The sequence below is a fragment of the Rhea americana genome, unplaced genomic scaffold, assembly GCF_003343005.1.
Source record: "Rhea americana isolate MKP2758 unplaced genomic scaffold, rheAme1 scaffold_63, whole genome shotgun sequence".
Lineage (NCBI taxonomy): Eukaryota > Metazoa > Chordata > Aves > Rheiformes > Rheidae > Rhea > Rhea americana.
Window position 1 is genome coordinate 323,385 of NW_028186790.1, and position 25,176 is coordinate 348,560.

The window sequence follows — 25,176 nt, forward strand, 5'->3', positions numbered from 1 at the left end:
TGAGATAATGCGCTGTACTGGTTCTGACCAGTTGTGATACTTCCTACTAAATTCTCATTTTAATTAAGGATCCTGTGCTGCTTGTACTAGTCAGAATCCTACTTTGAAAAGAACTTCTCAAGCCAAGGTGGCCACCAAGGTCACCTGTACCAGACAGTCATTAGAATTGGTCTAATAAATATGAACTACCAACAGAATTTAGTGTATACAGTAAATACAGTGAAATTCCTCTACTTTGAATGTTCAGCAATAGGGGGTACCTAGCTAACCTGTGATGGCCTTCAAGCTGTTACAAACACTGAAGCTGCAGTTTGATAGGTGCCACCACAGGATCACAAGTGCATCAAGTAAAGCCACCTTTTTTCCTGCTTCAGTCATGCTCTTCGGGAGGTCAAGCAGATTTGCAAAGAAACTCTTCCAAATGGAGTGACAACAGGAGCAAGCAGAAGTCATCAGATACAAGTGCTGCCAGAGTACTGCTCAGAATGGCTAAATAYACTAATTAAAAAACCCCACTATGCCAGACTGGCAATAGAAAAAGGTAGAGTCAAAGRAACCTTCATGCTTATTGCATTTGTAAGGAACTTAGGGGAAGTGAGGGGCACTTTGTTCTTAAACGACTGTGAGAGGAGTGGCTTGTCCCAAGAATTGCCGATAAGGGCACCAGCAGGAAGTGTTAACTACATTTGAGAGAAAATATGGGCTGATTGCAAATGTCAACATGGAAATAGCTTTCAAAATGCTTTTCTTGAATGGTTTCATTAAAAAAAGGCAGTGTATTACTAGCTCTACAACATCTCTATGTATCTAGAAGATAGCTCAAGATTTTCTCTCTCTTTCTTGGCCTGTTTAGAGGGARCAAAGTCCGCTCATCTCACCAACCACATTGACAGAAGGTAATGTCATCAAATTAAAATTTTCAGTGACCTGGACAGTTTGGAAAGTTCACAAAATAGCAGTACCTTAAAAAAATCAGATTATTTTCCTATGTGTTGGTTTGTAGAGCAATTTCAAACTTCAGTTAACAACTGAGCTGTGTTTCAGTGAGGGTGAGAAAAGGAAGAGCCACCTCACTCTCACTGTTTTTGTGCTGCTCTTCTCTTCTTTATAATGTTCTCTTATTTCAGAATATTCTTCTTTTAGAAGCTATCTCCATATTCTTAGTTGCAATTCTTGAAATCTTCTGTTAAAAAGCATTCTCTATTTTGGACTAGAAATTCTATCCTATAAYTTACATGATATTAATCTAGCATTTGTGGATGGCAAAAGAGAGGTAAAATACAGTATCGATAATTCATAACAAATACATATCAACTACCATTAATAACCCAAACATGCAGTACCATTTATAAACACATTGTCCACAGTTTTGACACTAGGAAAATTATAACTTCACATATCCTTTTCTACTACTTCTAAATCATTTTTATGAAGATGAATTACCTCCAAATTTAGAATCAGTTTTCTTTTCTAAAATCCCTCCAAAAATGGACATTTTCTTCCTGATTTTTAGCAGCTCTGATCTAGGGCTTTTTGCTGTAATGATTTCTTTGGCATTCATTCTTTTCTAAATGTAGATGTTATGAGGTAAGAAAGGATATATACTACACCTCAGAGCATAGGAAAATAGCCCCAATTTATGGCATTAGAGACACACAACTCTCGCATTTTTATCAGCTGAGAAATTTAAATACAGAATTCGCTTGGCTGCTCTGAACAATGGATTTGCAATTTGCATTGAAAAAATGACAGCAAAACCTCATAATCCATCAGTGTTTTACCACAAGCTTAGATCTATTACATTTTAGTCAAGGTTCAAAGTTGTCTAAAGAAACCAATCTCTTCTTTCTCCAACCCTAAATGTGTCACTTGAGAGTTCAACTCCCAATAGAAGCAGTATCTGACACACAACTAATTTTAGAATATAAAGTGCTCCTCACCATATTGGAATACATATAATTTAAAATAACTGTAAACCTAAACTCTGCAAAAACAGAAAATTCAAGCACTAACAAAAAAGCATAATTTGTAATTGAAAGAAAATAATATTTAAAAGAAAAAAAAAACTTTTTTGTCCTTCCAAAAAGAGACAGAAATTACTAAGTTTTATTTCCCAAGAGAATTATGCCACTTTTATAAAGAAAATTACAGTCACCACAAATTGCTCTCAACAATTCCATAGCTTCTTCATTTGACCACTTGAAAATCAAAGTTCTTTAAGATTATAAATATAACTTTTTATAACTCTGTTATTACGTACTGTGAATGGGGAAAAGGGGCCAATCTTGTGGCCATAGCGTCGAATGGCCTCTCTGATGTGGCTGGGCTGGATGGCATCGCTTTGAGCCTCGATACCACAGGCTGCAGTGCTCTGCAACAGAAAAACACATAAATTGTTGCTAAATCAAAAACACACAACAGACCTACAGTGCATAAAGTATGAAAATAAACCTTTATAAAATGGTCCGTTTTTTTTTCCTGAGGATACACATCATTGCTGCCACACACTACATTAGAGAAAAAAGCTATTAACAAATCAAAGAGGACTTTTACATGAACTTTGCTTAAGAGACCCGGAGAACACTATATTTGTCCTCTTAAATCTTTCACCTAGTGCTGCTGTATGTTGCAATTGAAAAGAGCAGCAAATGCTCAAACTAAAATGAAAGGGTCATATAAGTCACACTGCAATAACCACAGAAACTATTTTTAAAGCATTTCAGCCTTTCACTATGATGTCAAGGGGTGGGGAAAATATTGAACAAGTATCCAAAGCGGAAGGCAATTTGACACCAAATTCACTACTAAATAATATCACATTGAAATCTGAAAATAAAGCTGGCGACATTATAGCCTTGGAGAGATGAAAAAAAAAATTAGTATCTCAGAGTGGACTGTTTTCAAATTTCAAATGAATTTTTTGACTAAGAACTCTAAATCGAAATACAGGATTTCACTGCTACTGACCCACCGATTTTACCAAAATATCCCATGGATTTTAGAAGCAAAGACTACTCTTTTCTCTTTGCTAGTTGAACAATAATATTGTTTTAGGTCTCACCTAGACATTCRAGATAGCTGTTTGCCAGAATTCAGACAACTTTGGTCAGAGTGATGGCTGGGTGGTAATAAATTCACAAAAATGGTGTTAGCTAATGCACTAAGAATGGCAAAACCTTACTTTGCACACTGAAATTCACTGTACACATACACACAGATCCCATACATTTGCAGTACATAGCAACATTTTTAAATTGGGGTCTTGAGGAAGAAAAGGTTTTATTTTGAAGAGTGCTGAGTCGACTGGCATCTGTGTGCATACACAGAGAATATCCATAATACAATGGTGGATTCTTCCCTTGCTGATTGACATTCATAAAGGGAATGTGAAAAACAAATATTTTCTGCTGGACTGGGCCTTCAGGTACTACTACTAATATTCACCAAGTAAGTTTTTTTTCTCAATGTCTCAGTTATACCTATGCCTATTATAACTGAGTAACAGGCAGGAATATATTATTAAAACCGTACACTTTTTTAGAAAGTTTTTTTTTTTAGAGGAATTAAGTAAAATTCTAGGAATTTAAAAGAAACTCACAAAACTAGTGAAATACATAATGTATCAATAATTACATCTCTAGCTAAATCCTGCTGACTAAGTGTGACGATGGAAGTCATCCATGGAAACCGAACATCAACAAATCTAATACAGAAAAGGAAGTGGAAAAAAGCAGTCCAAAAAAAGGAAGATTAGAAACCTTTTAAGAAAGGTTTCTAAGATTTTAAGAAAGAATTTAAGATGATTAAAGGCTTTTAGAATGGTATATAACAAGGGTAGAGAAAAGGCTGGATTTACTGGGAGCACCTACAGCCCTGACGACTCTACAAGGACAAAATACACCTTTTTCTAACTGTCACTGTGAAAATTACCAGTTAAACTTGGTGAAAAATGAGTATTGACTGCAGAAGAATAACCCACATGARAGAATCACAAGTGTCTCCACGGCTCGGCAGCAAACTGAGTATTGTCACCACGTTTTTTTCAAAAAAGTCTGAAGTGACGAGCAGAGAACATCCAACCAGTTTATTTAATCAAATCTATTTCCCCTTTGGTTTTAAGGTACAGCTATCCCTCTCACCTACAATAGCAAGGATCTACCACAGAAGACAGGAATTGTAATATTTACATTTCACATAGCAAATATATTTTATTCAAAGTAAAACAAATATTTTGATTGAATTGAACTGACTGGCATAAAAATAAAGTTGGTCAGGCAGGCAAAGTTGTTATAAGCAAAAAAGGCAGTTGCCTAACGTCGCTGGGAGCAGGAAAATCACAACCACTTCTCTGCCTGCTTTGCTTAAGCTTTGACCCTAGAAACCTGCACTAGCTGCTAGTGACAAGCAAGGGGTTGATTACGTGGAGCAATGTCTACTCCAGGGCCTGTATACGAGCCTCAGGTTATCCTGGAAGGTTGTGGAGTCTCCTTCCTTGGAGATATTTAGAAGCCGTCTGGACCCAATCCTGGGCAACGTGCTCCAGGTGGCCCTGCTGGAGCAGCGGGTTGGACTAGACGATGTCCAGAGGTCCCTTCCAACATGAATCATTCTGTGATTCTGTCAGCTGCTTATTTTGGAAGCAGCAGTTGTCTCTCTGGCTTTGCTCCTCTCGCCTCTCCTTCTCATGACAGATGTAAGCCCAGCTGTCTTTGCATCAAAAAAATTCATTTGCACTATTACTGAAAAGTCTTAACTTATTTCTGAAGGAAGGAATATTAAATACACATTTGCCCCTACCATAATATCAGCATGTAGCATGTGATATATTTTAAAATTAACAGGAACCAACATTTAAAATGAGATGCATCATTATGTCTTGAAGATGTTTTGACTTCTGTTCCAGGCTTGAGTAATACAGACCTTTTTTCTTTTCCTTTGTTTGGATTTGGTAGAGTCCTGCCCTATTCCACCATTGCCCAGAGCTCCTGCCTGGCTTTTCCCAAGGTGTTGCTGCCCTGCTGATGCTGGAGGTGTGGGTGTAGGAGGCGGTGTGTTTTCAGGAGAGTCAAGACTGGTCTTCATGCTTGTGGCCTGCCCTAAGAGGTGGGGCTGTCAAAACAAGATGTCAAACAGCCAGTGTAAAACCGTATCACAGAAAAGATTTATTGCCTTCTTAGAAGTATTAGAAGTATAACGCAATAATTATTAGAAGTATTATTAGAATTATTAGAAGTATAATGCAACAATAAGCTTGTTCATTCTACAGTYTGCTGTAATATTTATATCACAGCAATGCATGTATTAGACCTACAGTACTTGTTACTGCTGACAAGTATGTCACTGTGAACTTGAATTTCCAGTTCTGTAACAGAGAGAGATTTCCACAGAGACAGAAGGAATTTCCACGCAAGTAGAGAGCGCTTACATTTTAAAAATAAAGATGTTGCTAAGAATTTAACATCTGGAGTCATAATTTCACATCTTTCATTTTATACCTATAACTGCACTGTTAATAAACTCTGGAATAGGAGGCCACGTCAGTCCTACCAGATTTCAATAGCATCTAATTGGAATCTGGAAAAGCACCACATCCTTGTAATAGTGAAACACAAAATACATATACTCCCTGCAACAATAGTTACACTGATATGTGAGGAAACACTACTTACCTCTGTAGAGTTGTGGTACTGTATGAAGGTAGCAGATATGGCATGACTGAATGGGTCACCAGCTTTGGGAGCCATGTCCTGCTTAACCAAAAGGGCCAAGTCCACCAACTACGAAGGCAAAAACAACCAGTAAAGATGTAGCCTTACTGACGCGGTCTGCGTGCTGAATGCCATCCTAACAAAGCAGGGAGATAGCTCTTGTGGGCTGAGCCACATTCTTAATGGTTCTCYGTAGAAATCAAAGTTACTCAGAGCTATTTTAGCCTAAGGAACTTTTCTTTTCCACTTCTGTAAATATATGGAGTAATTTATCTATTCAAAAGGGCTGAGCATGGCACTAAGCATTTTGTTTTTAAATGAAGTATAATCATGGCAGAGAGAAAGCTGAATTTATTGGGAGTATCTAAACATTTTGTTTTTTCCTAGAAATTCTGCTTTTTAAAGCAATTGTGCAACYGGGTTGAGTGAACCTCAGCACGTTGCCAGAGGTCACATAGCGAAGTATGTGGTTCCAGTTTGGTCTTGAATAAAGCTCGTGCTGGACTCCACTCTCCTCTGTAAGCAATATAAAACTTTGCTATTTGTGTAACAGTGATGAATCTGCGGCATAGTACACATCTGTCATACAGTAAATTGAAAGATAGATAGGAATCCAATTAACTGTGCTAGCAGCCGGAGTTACTCTATGCTTCTAAGGGGGAGTTACAACATAGTCAGTCAGGACTGAAGTGCATCCAAGAGTAACTAATTAATTTTGTTTAAGCAGAATTCAGTCAGTATAGTACATTCCCTTACCTGTGCCACAGTCTCATATGCTAAATATGCCAAAATCTCCATTGCAACGGCATTTGGCTTTATTTCCATACTGCTACAGTCCAACCAGTCACGAAACTTGGATGCTTTCTTTGCTGTCAGTTCAAATTATATGGGAAAAATGAAATGTTAACAACAGGTAGGCCAAAGTAATGCATTTTTCCACTTTTCGAAGTACTGCAAATGTGAACCAGAAAGTCTGGATGTGCCCTGATTGGCCAGGAAGGGAATTCAARGTTTAACAAAATAGAACTAGTGGGTGAAGACGATTATTGCATATACAACATTTTGGAAACTCATAAACAATATGGAAGAAATGGGAAAACACACAGTTAATCAATTATATAGGAGATTTCAGAGTGAGGAAGGATCTGCTGCAGAGATGGACAGGATATACCTGACTTTAAACGTATTATGGTAAAAGAAATATGACTGCATCACAGCTTTGATGAATGAGTGAAGAAGCAGTAGAAGAAACAAGCATAAATCTGAGATTCTGAGTCCAGACAAAATGGTGAAATTGTGTTAACGACAGCAAAGACAAATGGAGAAGAAGAGAAGAACTAGCAAGTCCTGTGTTAACTACGTAGGGATTAGCTGCTGACAAGCTAGCCAAAACGATCTGTAGATGAGAGTTTTTAGTGTGTGCTTTGGATATAAAGAAACAAGGATGGAGGTAGAACTGCACATAATCAATATTCAGAAAAGAACTTCATACTGCAAATGCACAAAATAATTTAGGCAAAACCTAGAGAAAAAAAATGGGACAAAGAAACGTACAGGACTTGCAAAGAGTGTAAAAGCAGGAATCAGAGATACCAAAATGGAACTGAAAAAACATCATGGAAGAACCAAAGAAAGGATAATCTTACTTAAGTCAGTGGTAGACAAGCGGATCACAGAAAGCTGTGGAGGTTTGGACAGAAACAAGCTAGATAGAGCTCTTAATGAGGCTGTTTATGAAGACAGGACAACTAAAACRAAAGAAATGGAAGTTGGGAGAATCATATGAAACAACAGTTGCAAAGAGATCACTCAAGGAGGAGCAAAAAGCTGAAGAAAAACCAGAAAACCAGATGTCAATAATGGTTATTTTTAGGAGGGAGTAAGAAGGCTATATTGGTTCATTGAAGATGAGAAAGCAAAGCAAGAGAAAGTCTGAAGGTGACAGAAGGGCTGCAGAATTTCCCCTAATGTTTAAATTTGTAGTCCTATAGTACCTGGTCCTTGGGTAATGGACTTTTCCTTTTGGTTGTCTTTAAAACTGCACAGAAATACATGCTGCTGTAATTATGACTATAAAATTAGAACAGTCTTCTTGAGGTCCATTCCAGGCTTATTCTCTTGTGAGCCATTTTTTATGGGTTTATAGTACAATAATATGGGTTTACTACTTTATATGTAAAAATTAATTTAATTTCTGCTAAAATTTGCAAAGAAGCAAAACCAGCCTTTTTGTTTATTTTGAATTAATGTTCTGCATGGCTTTTAGTATGTGCTATCTACCTGAGTTCATATACTGTGAGTAAATTTGTGCATAAGTCTCTTTTTCTAATATTTTCAAAGCACTGTAATTCTCCTAACACTATTACTCTTCAATGGCATTAAATGTTAGTGAAAGAGAATGGTGCAGACATGATCTTTCAAAAACATCATGAAAACATCACTGAGATTTTTCTATAGATCACAGTCCCCTGGCCAGCAAAATTCAACTTGATTTCACAGATTTAAGATTTCTATTTGTTCTGTCTCTAGATGATAATTTGAGGGTTTAAAAATGACTTTATCACAAACCTCTCATTTGCTGAAGTCACCCTCATCTGAAGTAGCATTTATCTAATGGTTCACAGATGCGTGATGCCAAATTATAACTAAGCTTACAAAACATATTGAATACGGAAAAGAAATGCTTACAAAACATGTTTTCCTACGTTTGCTGACATTTGCTGATACAGAAGAGTATTTCGAATGTGTCATTTATTTGCCATAAATGACTCATTCTTTCTTCAAAATTAAATGTCCTGCTAGGAAGAACAAGATAAGGTCTCTCATTTAAAGGCACTATTGTGCTCAAGGCTGTGTTGCAGGATCATGTGCTGTTTTGTCATGTTTTTTACTGGCTTCTTCACCTCTCTTTCTCTGACATTTCACCTAGAACCTTAGTCATCACTTAACTGCTTCTGTAATGATGTTTTGCTACATGATCAAGCCCATTAATTTACAGCTCATTATAGTTGTAGCCCACAAGTACTTCTAGTAAGTTGGTTTTCAGTGCTAGTAAAGCCCTAATTCTGTCATCATGTTATTAGTGTTGGAATGGTGTATACTGATGAATTTGGCTAATGTTGAATAAATTCCACAGCAGGAGCTTACAGCTTAAAATAGAAAAGGCTCTTTAGTAACTTCTTTGTGTCTCTGTGGGTACAGGAATAAAAGCAAAAGTTGCTGCTCTTCTCTAATTTTAAATACTTTCTTGTAACCATGAGACTTTACTAATGTGCTGACTATAACAACACCGGGATGGACTTCAGACAAGTATAGTTGTTTTAATATATTAACTCTTTAAAAACGTCCTATGTACATATCTCTAAACTTCACAGCACTCCCCATCAGCACAGTAGTTGAGCATACACAAAGCTTGCTACATATTCAGAGAAAATATTCTGCCTGACAGCCAGGAAGTACACAAAATTAACTTTTCCCRGGAGTTATCAGGACAAAGAATTTAAAGTTTTATTATTGTCAATGAAACAAAAGTGCTTTCAATAGACTTGAGGTTCTGCTATGTTCTCTGTTACACAAAATAATTGAACATCTTAGCACAGTGCAGCCATTATAATACTTACAAAAACTCAATTGCCGACTTTCACAAAATTCTGCATACTGGACTGAGTCCATCATTCGTGTTTGTCTTTCTGCTCTCTGACAAAAGAGTAGAAGTACATGATGTACCTTATTTCAACAAGAACCGCATTCCCCARCAGAAGTTACAGTGGCAAAGTGCCAGTGCCATAACCCTGAAGCAACCCCCCAAGTTAAACATGCATTGAACAAGTTGAGATGCAGAAATATAAAACACAGGTTGATTGTGAATCTCATGAGTTGAATCTTCCCAGAGGAGCATRTCACATCTCACTCCAAAGATCTGCTTGCACACTGCTCACCCAGGACAGAGAAGCAAGGGCTCTATGAGGGCGGGTGCTGAGCACTCCTGTCCCAGTCTGTTTAGACACAGAGGCAAGAGTGTAAACGGAAGCCTGGGAGCAACCTGCCTACGTGTTTATGGATGACCACACAAGTAAAATGTTCTCCTGGACTGAGGCCAATGTCTTCTGTGCTACACAGAAATGAACTTGCATGTCTTTGAAATGGAAGTGTTATCAGAATCAAAATGAGTAGGTGACACCCCCCAGAGGATGTACCAGACAGAGAGGAGCACTGAAGTGCCCCTTCCCACACAGACATTCAATAAACAGTAATAACTAAGTGGTAAATGTGTCTCTTTCATCATTTTTTCACTGTTAATCTATGCTTGGGTTTTTTTATGTGTCTGAACACCTACACAGATGGAGAAGAAAGGAAATTAGATGTCAAATTAGAATTTGTTTGAGAAAAATGGCTTAAAACATTTACTATTGGATTTTACTACTGGACATCTCAAAGGAGCCAAGGAATTAAACCATACACATTATGGACAGCCTTCACAGGCAGAAGATGGCAGTCAGATTAAAGAGAACGATTATCCCATTCAGAAGCAGACAGTAATTTATTCAAGTCTCCCAAACAAGTAAAATATGCTATTTGAAACATCAAGGAAAGGAGCATAACTTTCCTCCAAAAAGAGGCTAATGAATAAAATAAAATCACTAAACCTAATAAGAACAGAGCTATAACTAAGGGCACACACTGGCATCACAAGTGGCTGASTGCAGTGAGACCCACACATCTGCAGTCCGTCCTTTCAGCCCAAGACACCGTGCACTCAGAAGATGAAGTACAGGTGTGTTTGAACTAAAAACCAAAGCCAAGCCCAAAGCCCTTTGCAGTCTCCAGGCACCTTTCCATATGACAGAATTGAAAGTTAGCCTGGTTTGGTGGAAAATAAAATGGTTGTTGATGCAAGGATGTGAAAACAGGATATAAGCCAGCATCTGGCTTCAGCAGTTTCCCAAATCATAAAATAAAATAAAAATCAGTTCTTTGAATATAGTATCTTCTCTTTTAGGTCATTCTTCTAAGAGAATTTAGCAATTATGAGATTTTCTTGATAGACAATACACTGCATTTAGTCATGAATTGACTACCAACACTGCAGGAACATATCTGAATATTCCTTCTGTCTTTTTCATCTCTATCCAGTCAGTCATTTTATCCTGAAGCCACATATTTCTATTGTATCTTGATGCTTAGTCATTAGGGTAGAAACTCTGCTAACTCTACTACTGAAACATTTCTCAGGTCTCTTTCTTTACATTCCTCTACTTCCTTCTGGCATCTTGCTTACATTTTGTGGCACTGATAAGTAAAAATTTTCAGTCAATATATTCCATTAAGGCATTAAATGAGTTTAAATTTATTTTGTATCTTTTTAAGAGTAACTGTCACAACACATGCTGTAACTTCAATCCTCATTTAGCACAATCGTAACAGAGATCTGTTTTGCCTCTGAATTAATTCTGTCATAGTTTTCAAGACCAGAAGGCACCACTAGGATCATCTAATCTCATCTCCTGCATAGCACAGGACACTTCTCACATAATATATCCTAGAATTTGCAGTCTTAGAATGTTTTGTATAATTATACTGTATGTTTTAGAAAGACATCTAATTTTGATTTAAATATTTCACATATTAAGAGACAAATTCTTAGAACAATTTAAAATGCTTACTTTTTATTTAGTTTATTTAGATCAAACTCCTTGATCATTTGTGTCTTTGCTTGTCAATCAGAAACTACTAGTTGGGTGCTTCTAGGTAATGATGAAGTAACAATTTAACTTTTGTTGGATAATCAAACAGACTGCATTTCTCTAAATGCTGAAATATTGCATACGGAAATGTGCAGAGACATAAAAAAGTGTTGTCTGAAAGGGAAGTCTGGAGGTCTCTAGCCCAGTCTTCCACTTAAAACAGACTGCTGTTGATCATGTCAACCATGGCTTTCTCTAGCTAAGTCTTGAAAACATCCAAGGACAGAGATTTCACATTTCCTCTCGGTAACATCCTCTAGCGCTGCACTAGTGAAAAAGTTTTCTAATGTCCTATCCGAACCTTCCAAGCAACAATTTGTGGCTGTTAACTCTTCTTTTTCCATCTGGCAATACTAAGAAGAGTTTGGCTCCATCACTCCATCATCTCTGTTAATTGTCCTTCAAGCAGTTGTAGGCTGCTATCTCATCACCTTCAGCCTCCTCTTCTTCAGACTAAGCCTAGCTTTCTCAGCTTCTTCTCACAGCCACATTCTTCAGGCCCCTCACCTCTCAGTAGCTTTCAGATCCATATTTTCAGTTTCTCAGCATTCCCTTGCAACTGAAGGAAGAAAATCTGGATGTCATAATCCTGTCATGGCCTCATCAGCATAAGGTAGAAGAAAATAAGAATTTCCTTCAATTTGCCAGCCACATTTCTGCTAATGTAGCCCGCTATGAGGTTTGTTTTATTCACAATGAGAAGATACTGTTGACTTATACTCATCCTGATGATGTTCATTATCATTCCCCAGGTTCTTTCCAGAAGGGCTGCTACCCAGCACAGCTAGTACCCAGCCTGTGCTGATGCATGGGGTTACTCTGTCACAGATGTAGAAACTTAATGCAGTTTCTGTTGGCCCAGCTCTCAAGCTTACCGAGAACTGTGTGGGTTGAAGCTCTGTGATTTCATGTGCCAGCCACTCCTAACATCCACGGATTTGCTGATTGTGCATTCTGTCTCCTTGTCCATATTGTTGATGAAGATATTGAACAATATGGTCCCAGTATAAACCCTGAGGTATTCAGTGTATTACTAGTTGCCAACTAAATGCCAAGCCATTGGCCACTATCCAAATAAACTAAAGCCATTTACATCCAGCAGTCCAGGCAATTTTAAATCCATTTAATTATATCTTCCATCCTGTAATTCCTATTCTTCCACTGAAAATGTGGCAGATATTATCAAAGTATATTTCTTTCACTAGTGAAAAATAAAATACTTCTTCTCAAGAATTCCACAAACATCCCTTGATAAAGCAGCACGGCTGAAGTACACATCAAGAGGCATGCCAAAGGCCACTTCAAGTCAAACCCTTACAAATGTGAAAAGCTACCTAGACACGATGTTAGGTACATCATGTCCCCATTCTATTACCAGAGGAACTGCTGCACCTTAATCAGACTAACACAGAGGGTCAGTCAAAATACAATGTGATGGAAACAAATCACTTCTATCTGCATAAGCATAATAAATTTATGCATTCCAAAGAGACCAGCTCCAACCTTCAGAAGGAACCAGGAAGACACAGGAAAACAAAGCGAAAGAAAATACTAACATGAGGCATCAGGCTTTAAAGTCCTACCAGAGCTGAAAAAGTAATTCAGAAATTTGACAACGGTATTCTAACATACAGTTCCAGGCAACCTGTAACACAATATGGGAAGTGCAAGAATAGATAATCCCAAGAGGAGTTAGTTAAATTAAATGTTTTACGAGCAAATAACAAAGAAAACTCTGATAATCTTTCCTGAAAATGGATACTGTCAAAAGCCAGTCAATATGCTTCACAGTATGTTCATTGTCAAAACACTGCCAGTTTCTTAATACGGGGAAAMAAATAAAACTTTTCTAAGGTTTATGAAGAAAGGGGAAGGGACATTTTTTCAATGGCGATTTCATTTCTTTCTACAAACTGCCTACAGTGCTTGCCCAAAATGCTAAACACTCATCTTTACTTTTGTTCTTRTATATTAAATAAATGCTTATAATTATTTTTCTTTATGTCAATACTTTGTCTGTAGTGTAATTACCTACATATCTGTGCAACAAAATTGCTCTCTCCCTTTACTTTGCCTCCCTATAAGAAGTCCTTCTGGAAGGTGGATTCTAGAGTGATACTCTATTTAAAATACCTCTAAATAAAGTATCTTCTATCATAAATAACTAAACTATTATTTTCAGCTCAACACAATCCAAAAAAGCTCATGTTATCGTAAGCAAACACACAGTTCAAGGGATATGGGTAGCCATTCCATCAGCTCTCCCAGTTTTAGAATAATCTATAAATAAATAGAAAGTGTAGAATAAATAGCTAGGGAGAYAGATAAGTGTATCATCTTTAAGGAAATAGCAAAGCAGAAAACAACAGTAGATCATCTTTCCTCTGCACTTCTCAAGGTTATAAACCTTAATTATTTTCTCTTATATCATCTCTGCAGTGGAACAATTTAATGTTCCATTATCTCCACATTTATAATCAATCAATAACACAGGATAAAAAGGGAAAGAAAAAAGTAGTGTTTCTCCAGGTCAAAAGAATTTAAAGGAAATAGCATTCAATGCTGTGGAAGTCACAGAAAAGTTTGTGAAAATGCTGTAACTCGTAAATATGCTTACTATTAAATCTATGCAACACTCACTCTTTTCCACAATGTTTGTTTAAACTAAGTGTTCTCAAAAATGTGAAATCATACAGGAYAGATTAAACAAATTTAATAAATTTAAATAATCATTTTTAATTTTATACAAGTGATTTTTTTTTTCAAATTCTGTTCTTGGAAGGAGTAGCAAGTTACCCCAACAGAACTGTAGTCCTCTCTCATCAGCATAAAAGCAAATTTGCTGGGAATCTTTCCTACATGAAGAAACGATGAATCCCTACTGACACACGACCTTGAAGCTATCTCAGCTTGAAGTATTTTGGTTTTAGTTTTGAAATCAGATACAACAAGTGACATGAGTGAGGCTGTCTTACTGGGTTATCAAAATAATTAAAAATACATAGTTTTTACTTCCTTTAGCATAGCACTAGCCACTCTAAGCAGTTAAGAAACAGAGTTATGTGGCATTCAGTAGCGTTAAAATACTCCGCATGCTTTCCTTGGAACATGCTGAAGGATGCAGTAGATAGGAGCTGGCACAGTAAATCTACGCTTAGTCTTCCAAAAACGTGTTGCACTATGTATTTCTTTCAGCATGAAGAACCGAAAAGGAAGACAGACAAGGTCAAGCAAAGAAAAGGTAAAGAGTTGTATGTTGTCACCTATCAACCAGGATGAAAAATAATCCTATTTTGAGTCCATTTTAAACCTTTCACACTTGACATATAAAGCTCTTTTTGTGCAAGGACAAAGCGCCAAATGTTGACTCCCTCACCAGCTATGTAGTGTCTGAAGAAAACGGGCCGAGCAGCTGCTAAGCTGGAAGGTTGGACAAATGTAGGCAGCAGGGTTGGACACCCCTGTGTTTGGCAACAATATTAGTGATGAAGAGGTTGAAATTATCTGAGGATTATTATTATCTGAAGATCTTCTTACGTACAGAACAAAAAGTACTCTTCTCACAATCACTGCAATGGCAAGCAAAGAAAAGTGGGTTTTAAGAGTAAGCATTTTCAAAGATTAAGCTTACTCAGAGTTTTAGACAGAAAAAAATGTCGCTYGGGGAAAGATCAATAGCTTTTGTAATGTAATTCTTCATTTGGCTATAAAGTACAGAAATACGGGGAGTTTTTTATCATTTTTACCCATCATTTACATTCTGCAGTACCCATTAATCTGAACAAATTTACATAGCAAACTTGAGATCTCTGATATCATATTGAGTGCTCATATGTTTAGGTCAAAGTTCTTAACACCTTCATCACAGAAAAAAGAGGGTTTTTTTTCAAGTGGAACAAAATTTTAACGTRTCAGCACAGTTATAAAAAGTAAACAAGTTTTGCCTTTCTATCTACAATGTTATTTCAAAATAAATCCAATAATCAGAGTTCAAGACCTTAAGAACTTTAAAAACCTTAGGAACTGTTAAGGAGATGCTAAGAGTCTACAGCTATAACTGACATGAAAAGCAGTTGAAGATGATGACAAATACAAATCAAAGTAGACACACATATATATACTTTAATGACAGGCTTTCAAAATAGAAAATTGGTGATTTTTTACCCAGGGGCAACAGAGGTGATTCATTTGACTAAATTAAAACATCTGCGGTGTCCTAACTAATCACCTAGAGTGCCTTTTATGCTCAGTAAGACAATTAGGCACTTTCAGAGACCAACTTCATCCTAAACTAGATGTTTAAAATAGGTCAGATGAATCACACCTATAAACTTGTCTGAAGTTCATCAACTATGGACATCAGTAGTGGAGTTATGGACATTGACTTAAATATAATGTCTGCATTAGGCASATCCTAAGACAAGAAAAATGAATCCTAGTCACAAGAGTGGTGAGTGAGGAATGCCATGCACAATAGGGCAATATACCTTCCCTTTTAGGGTAAGGGAAAAGCAAAATATATAAAAAGAACAATTCAGTAAATTTGTTACCTGCTCTGATTTGAAGGCAACATAACTATACAAAACCGTGTACCCTGGGCTTCTGTTGATTCTCCTACCTTCCTCAAACGAGTCAAAATGTAATCTAAAGAAGTATGTGCAGATGAGCAGGGGAAAGGTAATTAGCAAGACAACTTGAGATTATGCAAAAAATCCAAGGGAATTTCAAAGGAAGAAAGAAAATGAAAGTGCACAGACAAATTGAATGGATTAATTCCTAGCAGTAATGGTCTCCTTGTCTAYGGAATAAAAATCTCTGCCCTCTTGGTAAATACTCACTGCCCCTGTAATGCTCTGGTTTCCTTGCTCATAGGCAAGATCTACACATACCAAATTAATTCGAACCAGCTCCGTATTATGTCCAAATTCCTTGTCTACATTTATTACTGCTTTTCAGAAATGTGGAGCTGGAACGTGTAAATGAAATATTTCCTAGTCATGCAGTACCTTTGATTTCCACAGGAATGTTTTCTTTTCTGTTATTATATATATATCTTCATGAATGTTGTAAACCCCTGTGTCAAATTTAGGACTAACTTCTACCTATGCTTTCCAAAACTGTAAAATAATTTTAGAGAAACTATTCTAAGAAGTATAAAAGGTTATATGGGATTTAGTAATAAATTAAGGAGACAGACCTTCTTTCATTTTTCTGACTGAGGATACCATAACGCCTGTCTGTGGTTTCCATCTGGCTGTACATCAAAAACTTTATCTATATCAGCTAAATATTAACAGATCTTTATATTTTCTGAATATCATTCTTCTTTACACTTATCTTAGCTCTGTATCACTTCATTGGTGAGTTTAGTATGACCCGTTTTAGCACCTCACAAGTAAAATAACTTGAATAACTTAACTGAAGCTTTGAGTCAACCTGCACAAGAAATTACCATGCTGCACAGAAGATTAACATGTACTGCAATGTTATAAGCTTATTTTTGCAGGCATCCTTGGTAGGTAACACTTTTAAAATCAGAGAATGAGAATGGCTTATAACTAAAAACAGTATTTTCATTACAGTGTTTCTTGAGAAATTATCTTAATCAAAAGCCTAACTTCCAAAATAGAGCCAAAATACACACGCATAGAGTCAAGGAATTCAAGTCCTGACAATTTAGCTATTTGCACAGATAATTTGGTTTGTTACAGCAGTTTGGTGTGTTACAGCAGTCCTCTTCAGAAGTCTGAATTCAGTCTTAAAATTTATAAATGATATGGTGGTTCTATCATGTCCACAGCAAAGGCTTCATCACCTTCAGCAGCTCATAGGATCTCATCCTACGAATATCTTTTTTAACTAAAGTGGCATCTAGTAATGCATGGAGTTATCACCCTCTGTCTGCAAAGGAAAAAAAGAAAAATGGAACCTCCAAAGGTAACAGATCAGAAAACTAATTTAGATTCAACAGATTATTTTTGCAGTAACATTTGTTAAAGTTAACACAACCCAATGAGATGTTGCATCTTTTTAGTTTGATGAAACAGCTAAACTTTTAAACATGCTTCAGCTCTGCAGAAGAAATCTTCCTTCTCAGTAGCAACATGCATTTTATGTCATGCATCACAGCAGCAGCATCACTTGTTCATAAGATTTATGTTGTCTGAAACTATTCAAGCAAAATAGAGGAAGAAAGCATCACAAGTTTCTGATAATAATTATGGACAGTCAAAATAACCAGAAAATAGCATCATCAGGTATACAGTGATACAATGAATCACTGACTGGGTGACTGGTGTTTAATGTAAAGGCACCAACTGAGCATTACAGTGCAGCAAACATGCATCAGCTCATGCCAGGAAACTGCAAGAGGGAAAGAAAACTGCAATCCAAGGATTTATTAAATAGTGTTATTTGCAAATTCACATTGTTTGTTCAATCTATGTTTTAGTATGCAAGGGACAGAAATGTTACTGTGGTGAAGATTTTTGTCTCAAAACAGAACAAGATACAAATATTTCACAAACAGGCTTCACAGCACCCTCTTTGATATAACTGTCCACTCATTTTTGGTAGTAATGACTGTTAAAAAAATTCAGAATCCTCCCCTACATTTTATGAGCAGTTACATTTAATATGTCTATTAAATATGCTTCATTTGGACTTTTCAGGGACAAAATGATTATGGATCACATAATAATTACACAGAGAAATAGTCCCAGTTTTCACTTTCATTTACATCAATATAACTAGCTAGAGCTTTTCATATACTGACTCACATATTAAATTCAGGCTAGTAAGCTGAAACAGGCTCATAACTTGGAGTGCAGTGGAAAGATCATACAACAAAGCCTGAGTAGTGCTTAAATTCACTTCTCATCGAGACGTTTGTAAGCACTTAGTGGGGCTTTTAGATGACTTGTAAGACTTGGTTGAAGGAGACACAAACATGTCATTATGTGCAATGTAGAGAGTTGGCCACAAAATGTCTTTCACTAGATCTTCTACCGTGTTACGCAGTCAAGCTATCAGCTTTCTTCAAGTTGCTTCCAGCAAGGAGCTATGGGATAGACATTATACAGGTGGTAGGCGGTTGAAGTCTAAATTTCTACTTGCTGATCATGTTTAAATAGGAAACATGGTTAAGGCAGCACTACCTTTCCTCAGCTGGAAGTCCCTAAGGTAGGATCAACCATAGTCATGGCATTCAGTTACCCAGGGCTTCCCTGGAAATCAATTCAAAAGGTATGTTGGAGTAAAAAAGGCTGATACGGATCTGGAGAGGAGAACTCCAGCTGCTGATGAGCAAGCTGGATCCTTTCATAAAGTTGTTCCTGTATGTAGATTCACCTCACACAACTTTGGGTGTTTTAATGTAAACTAGTCCTCTCTTTAATCAGTGGGCAGAGAGAGGCACTTCCAGAGATCACACCTCTTCCACGTGTGGGAAGAGCACGAGTTGCCTCCGGATGCGCCCTTCCCTCTCCAGGGAACAGGAACCGGGACAGCTGATGGCAGTGGGACTGTCAGGGGGGAATTGCTCCCTTTATCCCCACAAGCACTTCATTAATGCAGACTGGGAGACAAAAAACTCCTGGATGCACCTAGCACAGCACACTGACTTGGCTCTGGAAAGCAAGGCACTAATTAACTAATTATAAAAATGAGGAAAACAAATCGGCTCAGTTATTTTCCATGACAAATCCAAGTCTGGCAATTTTTATAAGTTTGGGTAAGAAGTGTAGTCATGAATGCCTATAAATAAAGCATTATTCATAGGAAGCAGGCGGTGCGCTACGAGTCTGTAGACGTACTCTCCTTGGCGCTCTCAGTGAAGCTACACCAACCTCCAGCAAGTCTTGAAGGAACWTCTCCTGTAAGAGCCCACTGTAATTGCAGAACAATATCCAGTGGTATTCCCAAATCTGATCTTTTTTCCTTAACACAGGAAGTGTGTGTACAGACATTTCACATGCAACTTGTGGCATTTAGGCCACTGAGTCAAATTCTGTGGTTAGATTTTTATTTTGTTTAGGAAAGTCTTTCTCATTTTCCAGCGGCAATATATGAAACTCAAAATAACTATAATAAATTATGAGATTCAGGAAGTAAGTTAATCACACATCGAGGTAAAAATAAAATGCTTCCTTCAGAAGAAGACTGATCAGTGTGCATTACATATAATCTGCATGTAACATGCATATATTTCTATAATGGGAGAGTAACTTTCTCTTTGAGAAGCTCAAAAAGACTGATGAGAGATCTATAACCTCATCTGCTGTTTCAGTGTCTTGATCAACTCACTAAGAAAAATAAGGACAACAAATTAGCAATTGCTTGGAAAAAACAGTAAAAGTAATAATACAGTAAAAAGAATAAAGTCCCAGTTTCTATGTACTTGTCAACTCCTATGAGCAAACATAATTAAATATATTGCTGAAGAACAGCATCGCCAGGCACATGGATTAGAACTTCTCCTTTAAAAATATACTCAAAACATTTATGTTTACCTGTTGTATTCATATTAGAATACATCTGAAATTTTTCAAGACTATTCACCACAGGACAATAACTACTTTTAATGATAATTCAGCCAAGTTTTGTTGAACCGAATCACAGTGTACTATGCATTAAAGTCTACTATTCAGGTTATGCGGGTTAGAACTTACTCCCAATTAAATTAGTGGTTAAAACTGCACTCATCTGAATCAGATCAATCATATTTAACTAACATGCTACAAAACACATACTATCTGGATATCACTGGTAGAAATAACAAGGCCACGGCCTCAGATATATGCAAATGCATACAAAAAATAGATTATTGTAGGTTTCTGTAGCTATGGTCGAAAGGGTCAAACAGGTAAAGGAATTAAGAGATTTACTTGGGCTCCCCAACTGGGAGAAGAACGGGACTGCAATGCTCAAAACGCCTACTGGCTTCTGCTACTCATTTGCTTCCTGACTGTAAGAGAGTGCAAGCACAGGGCTGAATTCTTTGCATTTTAAGGCCTGTTTTGCACTGCTCCAAAGCTTACCCAGTCCTTTGCATTAATGCTAACGTAGTGCAAAGTGGGTGCAACATGATGCCCCGATAGCCAGCGACTCAAACCCGCCTTGCACAGGCTGGAGAAGGACAAGGTAAAACCAAAACTGCACAACAGGCACTGCTACAGAGACTAAAGAGATCCTAAAACCATAGGCTGAATCAAAAGATTTCAAACAAAAGCATTAGGATAATTTTGATTTTAGTGGGACTTCACTCGTGACACTGAGAACAGGATTTGGCCCAGTGTAAACATTTCATTAAACCAAATGTTAATGACTACACAATTTATTTACCTATGCAGAATTCTCTATATTACTATTSCTTATTTTTTCTCATATTGTTTTAAATATGAATCAATTTATCTTCATAGCATGTGTTAATGTTATCTCAACTATACAGATGAAGAACGAAGTCAGAAGAAGATTATTTTCCTGAAGCCAGTGTTCTAACCTGACACACTCTTCTTTTTCTCTTCTTTCTCTTTTTCTCTTTCAAAAAAAGGAAGGAGAAATAGCAAAGGGAATGATTAAAAGGGAAATAGAAAAAGTTAAAAGTCCAAGATTTAACAAAATGATTTAGCATTTAGCATTAAGTTAATTTGAACCATCAGCTAATCTGGCTAATTTGGAGCAATCTAAGCTTTACACTGTGCCTACTGATAAATACACCACAAAATTCTTAAGTGTTTACACAAAGGCAAAGAAACCCATGCTGACATTAATTCAAAACAATAACCACTATTCAAAGCCACTGCAGGGGTTCTCTTAATGAATATCCCCGCTTCCTACCTGAGAAAAAAAGAAAGAATCTCAAAAAGTGTATTTTCCAGTTGTATAAAACTCTCACAGTCGYACCTAAACCAATTACTTCTATTTGGCATAAGAATTAGAACTGATATTTTTGAATGAAACTTTACTGATTTATCACTTAAAAGGAGAGTGGTATTTGAGAATTTTAATTTTGGAACAAAATTGGCGGAACATTTTGAGACTTGTTCAAGGCAGAAAGTCAAAGTGAAACTTTCTGGTTTGCAAGAAACTACGTAAACATAGCAGCAGGTTTTATTATCGGAAATATAGCTGCTCTGCGCTGGTGAGATCAGACTTCCTTAGGGGCAACCTTCCAGTGAATCCTATCTTAAATAATCTCGGCAATTTCATGGCAAAACAAACCAAAAATGTAGGTTTGGTGGAGACTTGATAAATCACCATAGCTTACGTTGACTTTCACAGAAGAAATAGGACCTAAATATTCTGGTGTTCTTGCTCCGTAACACTTCCACCCCATATTCAAGATACTTCACCSAGTAACAAAAAATGAAGTAAAAACTACAGAAGTTTTGATGGGATTTTTTTTTCCTTTTTTTAATCTTTAGATGAAGGAAAGCAGAGCAAAGAGCATCKACTGTGTACAGATTCATTACCGTAAGCTTTACTGATAGTTTATCCTGTTTCCTAATGAAAGCAAAAAACCCCCACCGTGTCTCTATTAAAAAGCAATCAGATTTGGTATTTAAAGAGCACATTATGTGGGAAAACAAAATAAACATTTACCCTGGCAAATGAAAGTGAATTTGGGTTTTGACATACTTGGCAGGAAAGCAGAATTATATTCATGTCAAGTATGCAGAAAAGCTAATATAATATTTAAATATTTGCTTAAGTAATATAGAATTTAAAACAACACATTAGATGAGACATTTCTGTGAAATATTTTTAAGATTTTTAGTATAGGACGCTCCACGAAAAGTGGTAGGTCTAGCTGAAATTTCAGACTTCTGCTGTCTTTGTCACCCATTCCATTGACTTGTGCAGCGGTAAAGAGTCTTCACCTTTTACTGACATGTCTTCATTTATGCTTCCCAGACAAAGGCAGTTCCTATACTGATGGCTTAAACTGGTAACGAATATACACAGCTTTTCAAAGAAACAGCCGTCGGGAATCATAATCTTACGAACGTGCTAGTGTTAACAATATCGCAGTTAAATACCATAGTACTCTTCTACTGTTCAATACCTTATGTGTAAGATATATCTAATTTAAAAATTAGGGTATATGAATGGAGCCCCAAAGCTCCATTTTTATACKCTTTGATACACTTGTAATATAGTTGGATGGTGGACATTAGTTTTAGTACCCCCAAAAAGTACTTTGATGCACTGCTCTGCATCTGGGTATCCGGGTATCGGATTTTCCTTTATGAGTATAAATCTAAACTTGCACAAGCTGCATGTAGCCACAAAAATCAAATCTACCATTATATCAGAATTATAAATGAGCATGAAGTTTGCTGCACAACATTCTGAATTACTGGCAGTATTTTAAAACATTTATTTTAAGAAAAGGCTTTGCTTATTTTCTCTCTCTTCTGGAGACACGGGAGAAATAAGAAAACATTTCCAAACGTTTTCATATTGATTACATGAAACTGCCACAACAATTAAAACAACAGTATTACTCTTTATTGTAATTACACATTTTAGAAACATGTCATTTAAAAATCACTTCAAAGGAATCCTCTCCAATGTAACCTGATTTGCAAATTTCATTACGAACTATTAAACTAGCAGCTTAGATTTTCAGTTCTTGTAAACCAGCACAACTCCTCAGAGTCCAAGCGTATGCGAAACCACTGCTTATTTCACATCAGCAATTAAAAATGATAGAAAGACTGCTCAGACTTGAAGGCATAAACAAAAGGGGGTGGTTTGAGCAATTTGACTTTCAATCTCCTTAATCTGCTGGGCTCGATATGCAAACTGTTATGCTGCATTAATAATAGCTTTTGCACATAGCATTCATTCATCCAGCCTCTTACAGAAGTAAATATAACAAGAGACTATTCTCTGCACACAGTCCTAAAATCGGTTGCAATGAAAACAGTACTTTCCAAGTACCTTAGCACAGTGCAACTCTACACACAAAATATTCAGCCACTTACAAAGGGAGGAAAATACCACATAATGCTTTTAAATACAAGAAGAATAGAAAGAGCTGAGACAGCTGAGACAAGGGAGTATTTTATTCTATTTTTGGTCAAATAGTCAAAAGGTAGAAAGATCTGGATTCAAGAGCTTGGTGAGAGATATCCTAGAATTTTACTATCAGGCACATCTCTTARAAAGGAAACCTTGGTTTAAATTCTTGCACAGAATTATTATTGAAGTTATTAGGGATATGAATCTATGCTATCATTCAGGTCAATTGATAGTCTCATTGCTGGGCACTGACAGTTTCGCAAATTTAACCTTAAAACAGAAATAATTTATTTTAGAAATGTCAAGAAAAACACATTTCTAAAATTTTCTCTGCTTTTATCTAGAATTTCTTGTAGTCTCAGACTGACGGAAAAAGGAGGGTTTGTCTGTCTGTCTCTTTTTTCTCTCCCTGGGGAATAAGGCAAATCAAAGATCTGCAAAAAAACCCCAAAGATTAAAAAATCACATGGTCATATTCACAGAGTAAGAGAGGAATGTCTTCAATTCAAAATATTACACCTAATGCAGCTGGGATGCCAAGAACAGTATCCTTAATATCCAGATTTTGAAGCATAACTCTGAAGATTGAAGTCTACGCAGATTACAGGTGCCTACAGTAGGGCAACACCAACAGCCATGGTGGGACATTAGTTACTTCATGGTGCTGGTAGAAGTTGCTGTAGAGCCTCATGCCATAATGCCATAGCATATACACCATGCTAGAAAAYGTACTCTTCATTGGTGAGTTCTCCGCTTCCTTAGCATTTCTGCATTGTTCTGACGTTTTCAGAGTCACATCTAGTATGTGTCAAAGATGCCAAAGTCTCCTCAGCATCTTTTTCCTCTTTCTTTGCAGTATAATACAGGATAACAAGGTTAGCAGGGGCAGCAGTCATCTCATCAATAAATTTCTCCAAATCTTGRAACCAGAAATCAGATCTCCAGTCGTGGGGCACGTCAAGAGTTAACTCCCATTTGAAGATGGGTGTGATTACCAGCTGGAGATCTGCCTRAGCTCAGTACATCTGAGGATGCTATGACAATTATCAGATATAAAATAATTAGCTGGTGATATGAGCTGACAGCTAATACAGCTACGATAAATGTTAAAAGAATGATTTCCAAGYGGATGTAGAGTATGTATTCCGTTTCCAAGCTGTTTGATACGGTCTATGCAAGGAGCTAGGACTCAGTACCAGATGCTGCATGTCCTACAAGCTTTTTCTGCAGCTGTCTGCAGCCTGAGAAAATCAACAGTGCTTTGAATAACACTCCTAGTAAAAGCATCTTCTTGACATAGTCCCTGTATGATATAGGATATGAATCCCACACAAGTAGATGAACTAGTTTTAAATAAAACCAGCTGACAATGGCAGCAGAAATTTTTAGCAGGTCTAACAAAGTCCTAGAAATGGCTGTAAGCTTTGAGAAGTAAAATACGGCTCTCTGACAAAGASTACTCATCCTCCTTTCGCTTGATCAAATGCAACCTCAAATTTAACGATCCCTTTCTAAATTCCAGAGGCAAGGTTTCAGCAGGACTTGACACTGCCACCAAGGAGACCATACCATATATGTGCTATTTAGAAGAATATTCTGGAAAAAAATGCTTAATTTAAGAATTAATTGACATAAAATATATGCAGCTTCATGAGCTTTTGATATCACTCTACTTTCAGACTCTCCATTTAGGTTAT

At 36.8% G+C, this 25,176-nt stretch overlaps 1 protein-coding gene across 7 annotated transcripts in view; it reads right to left on the minus strand.

Annotated features, from left to right (window-relative positions):
* Positions 1–25,176, minus strand: part of SUPT3H (SPT3 homolog, SAGA and STAGA complex component) — a 295,229-nt gene that overhangs the window by 53,931 nt on the left and 216,122 nt on the right. For all 7 annotated transcript variants that reach the window (XR_014897737.1, XM_085320407.1, XM_085320406.1 and 4 more), the window contains exons 7-11: positions 9,329–9,404; positions 6,465–6,577; positions 5,670–5,777; positions 4,921–5,109; positions 2,261–2,371 (exon numbers count right to left, since the gene is read on the minus strand). Coding sequence is in view for 6 of the 7 variants with exons in the window: in XM_085320407.1 (XP_085176533.1) it covers positions 2,261–2,371; positions 4,921–5,109; positions 5,670–5,777; positions 6,465–6,577; positions 9,329–9,404 (597 nt within the window). In the remaining variant the exon portion in view is untranslated. The remainder of the gene's footprint in view (positions 1–2,260; positions 2,372–4,920; positions 5,110–5,669; positions 5,778–6,464; positions 6,578–9,328; positions 9,405–25,176) is intronic.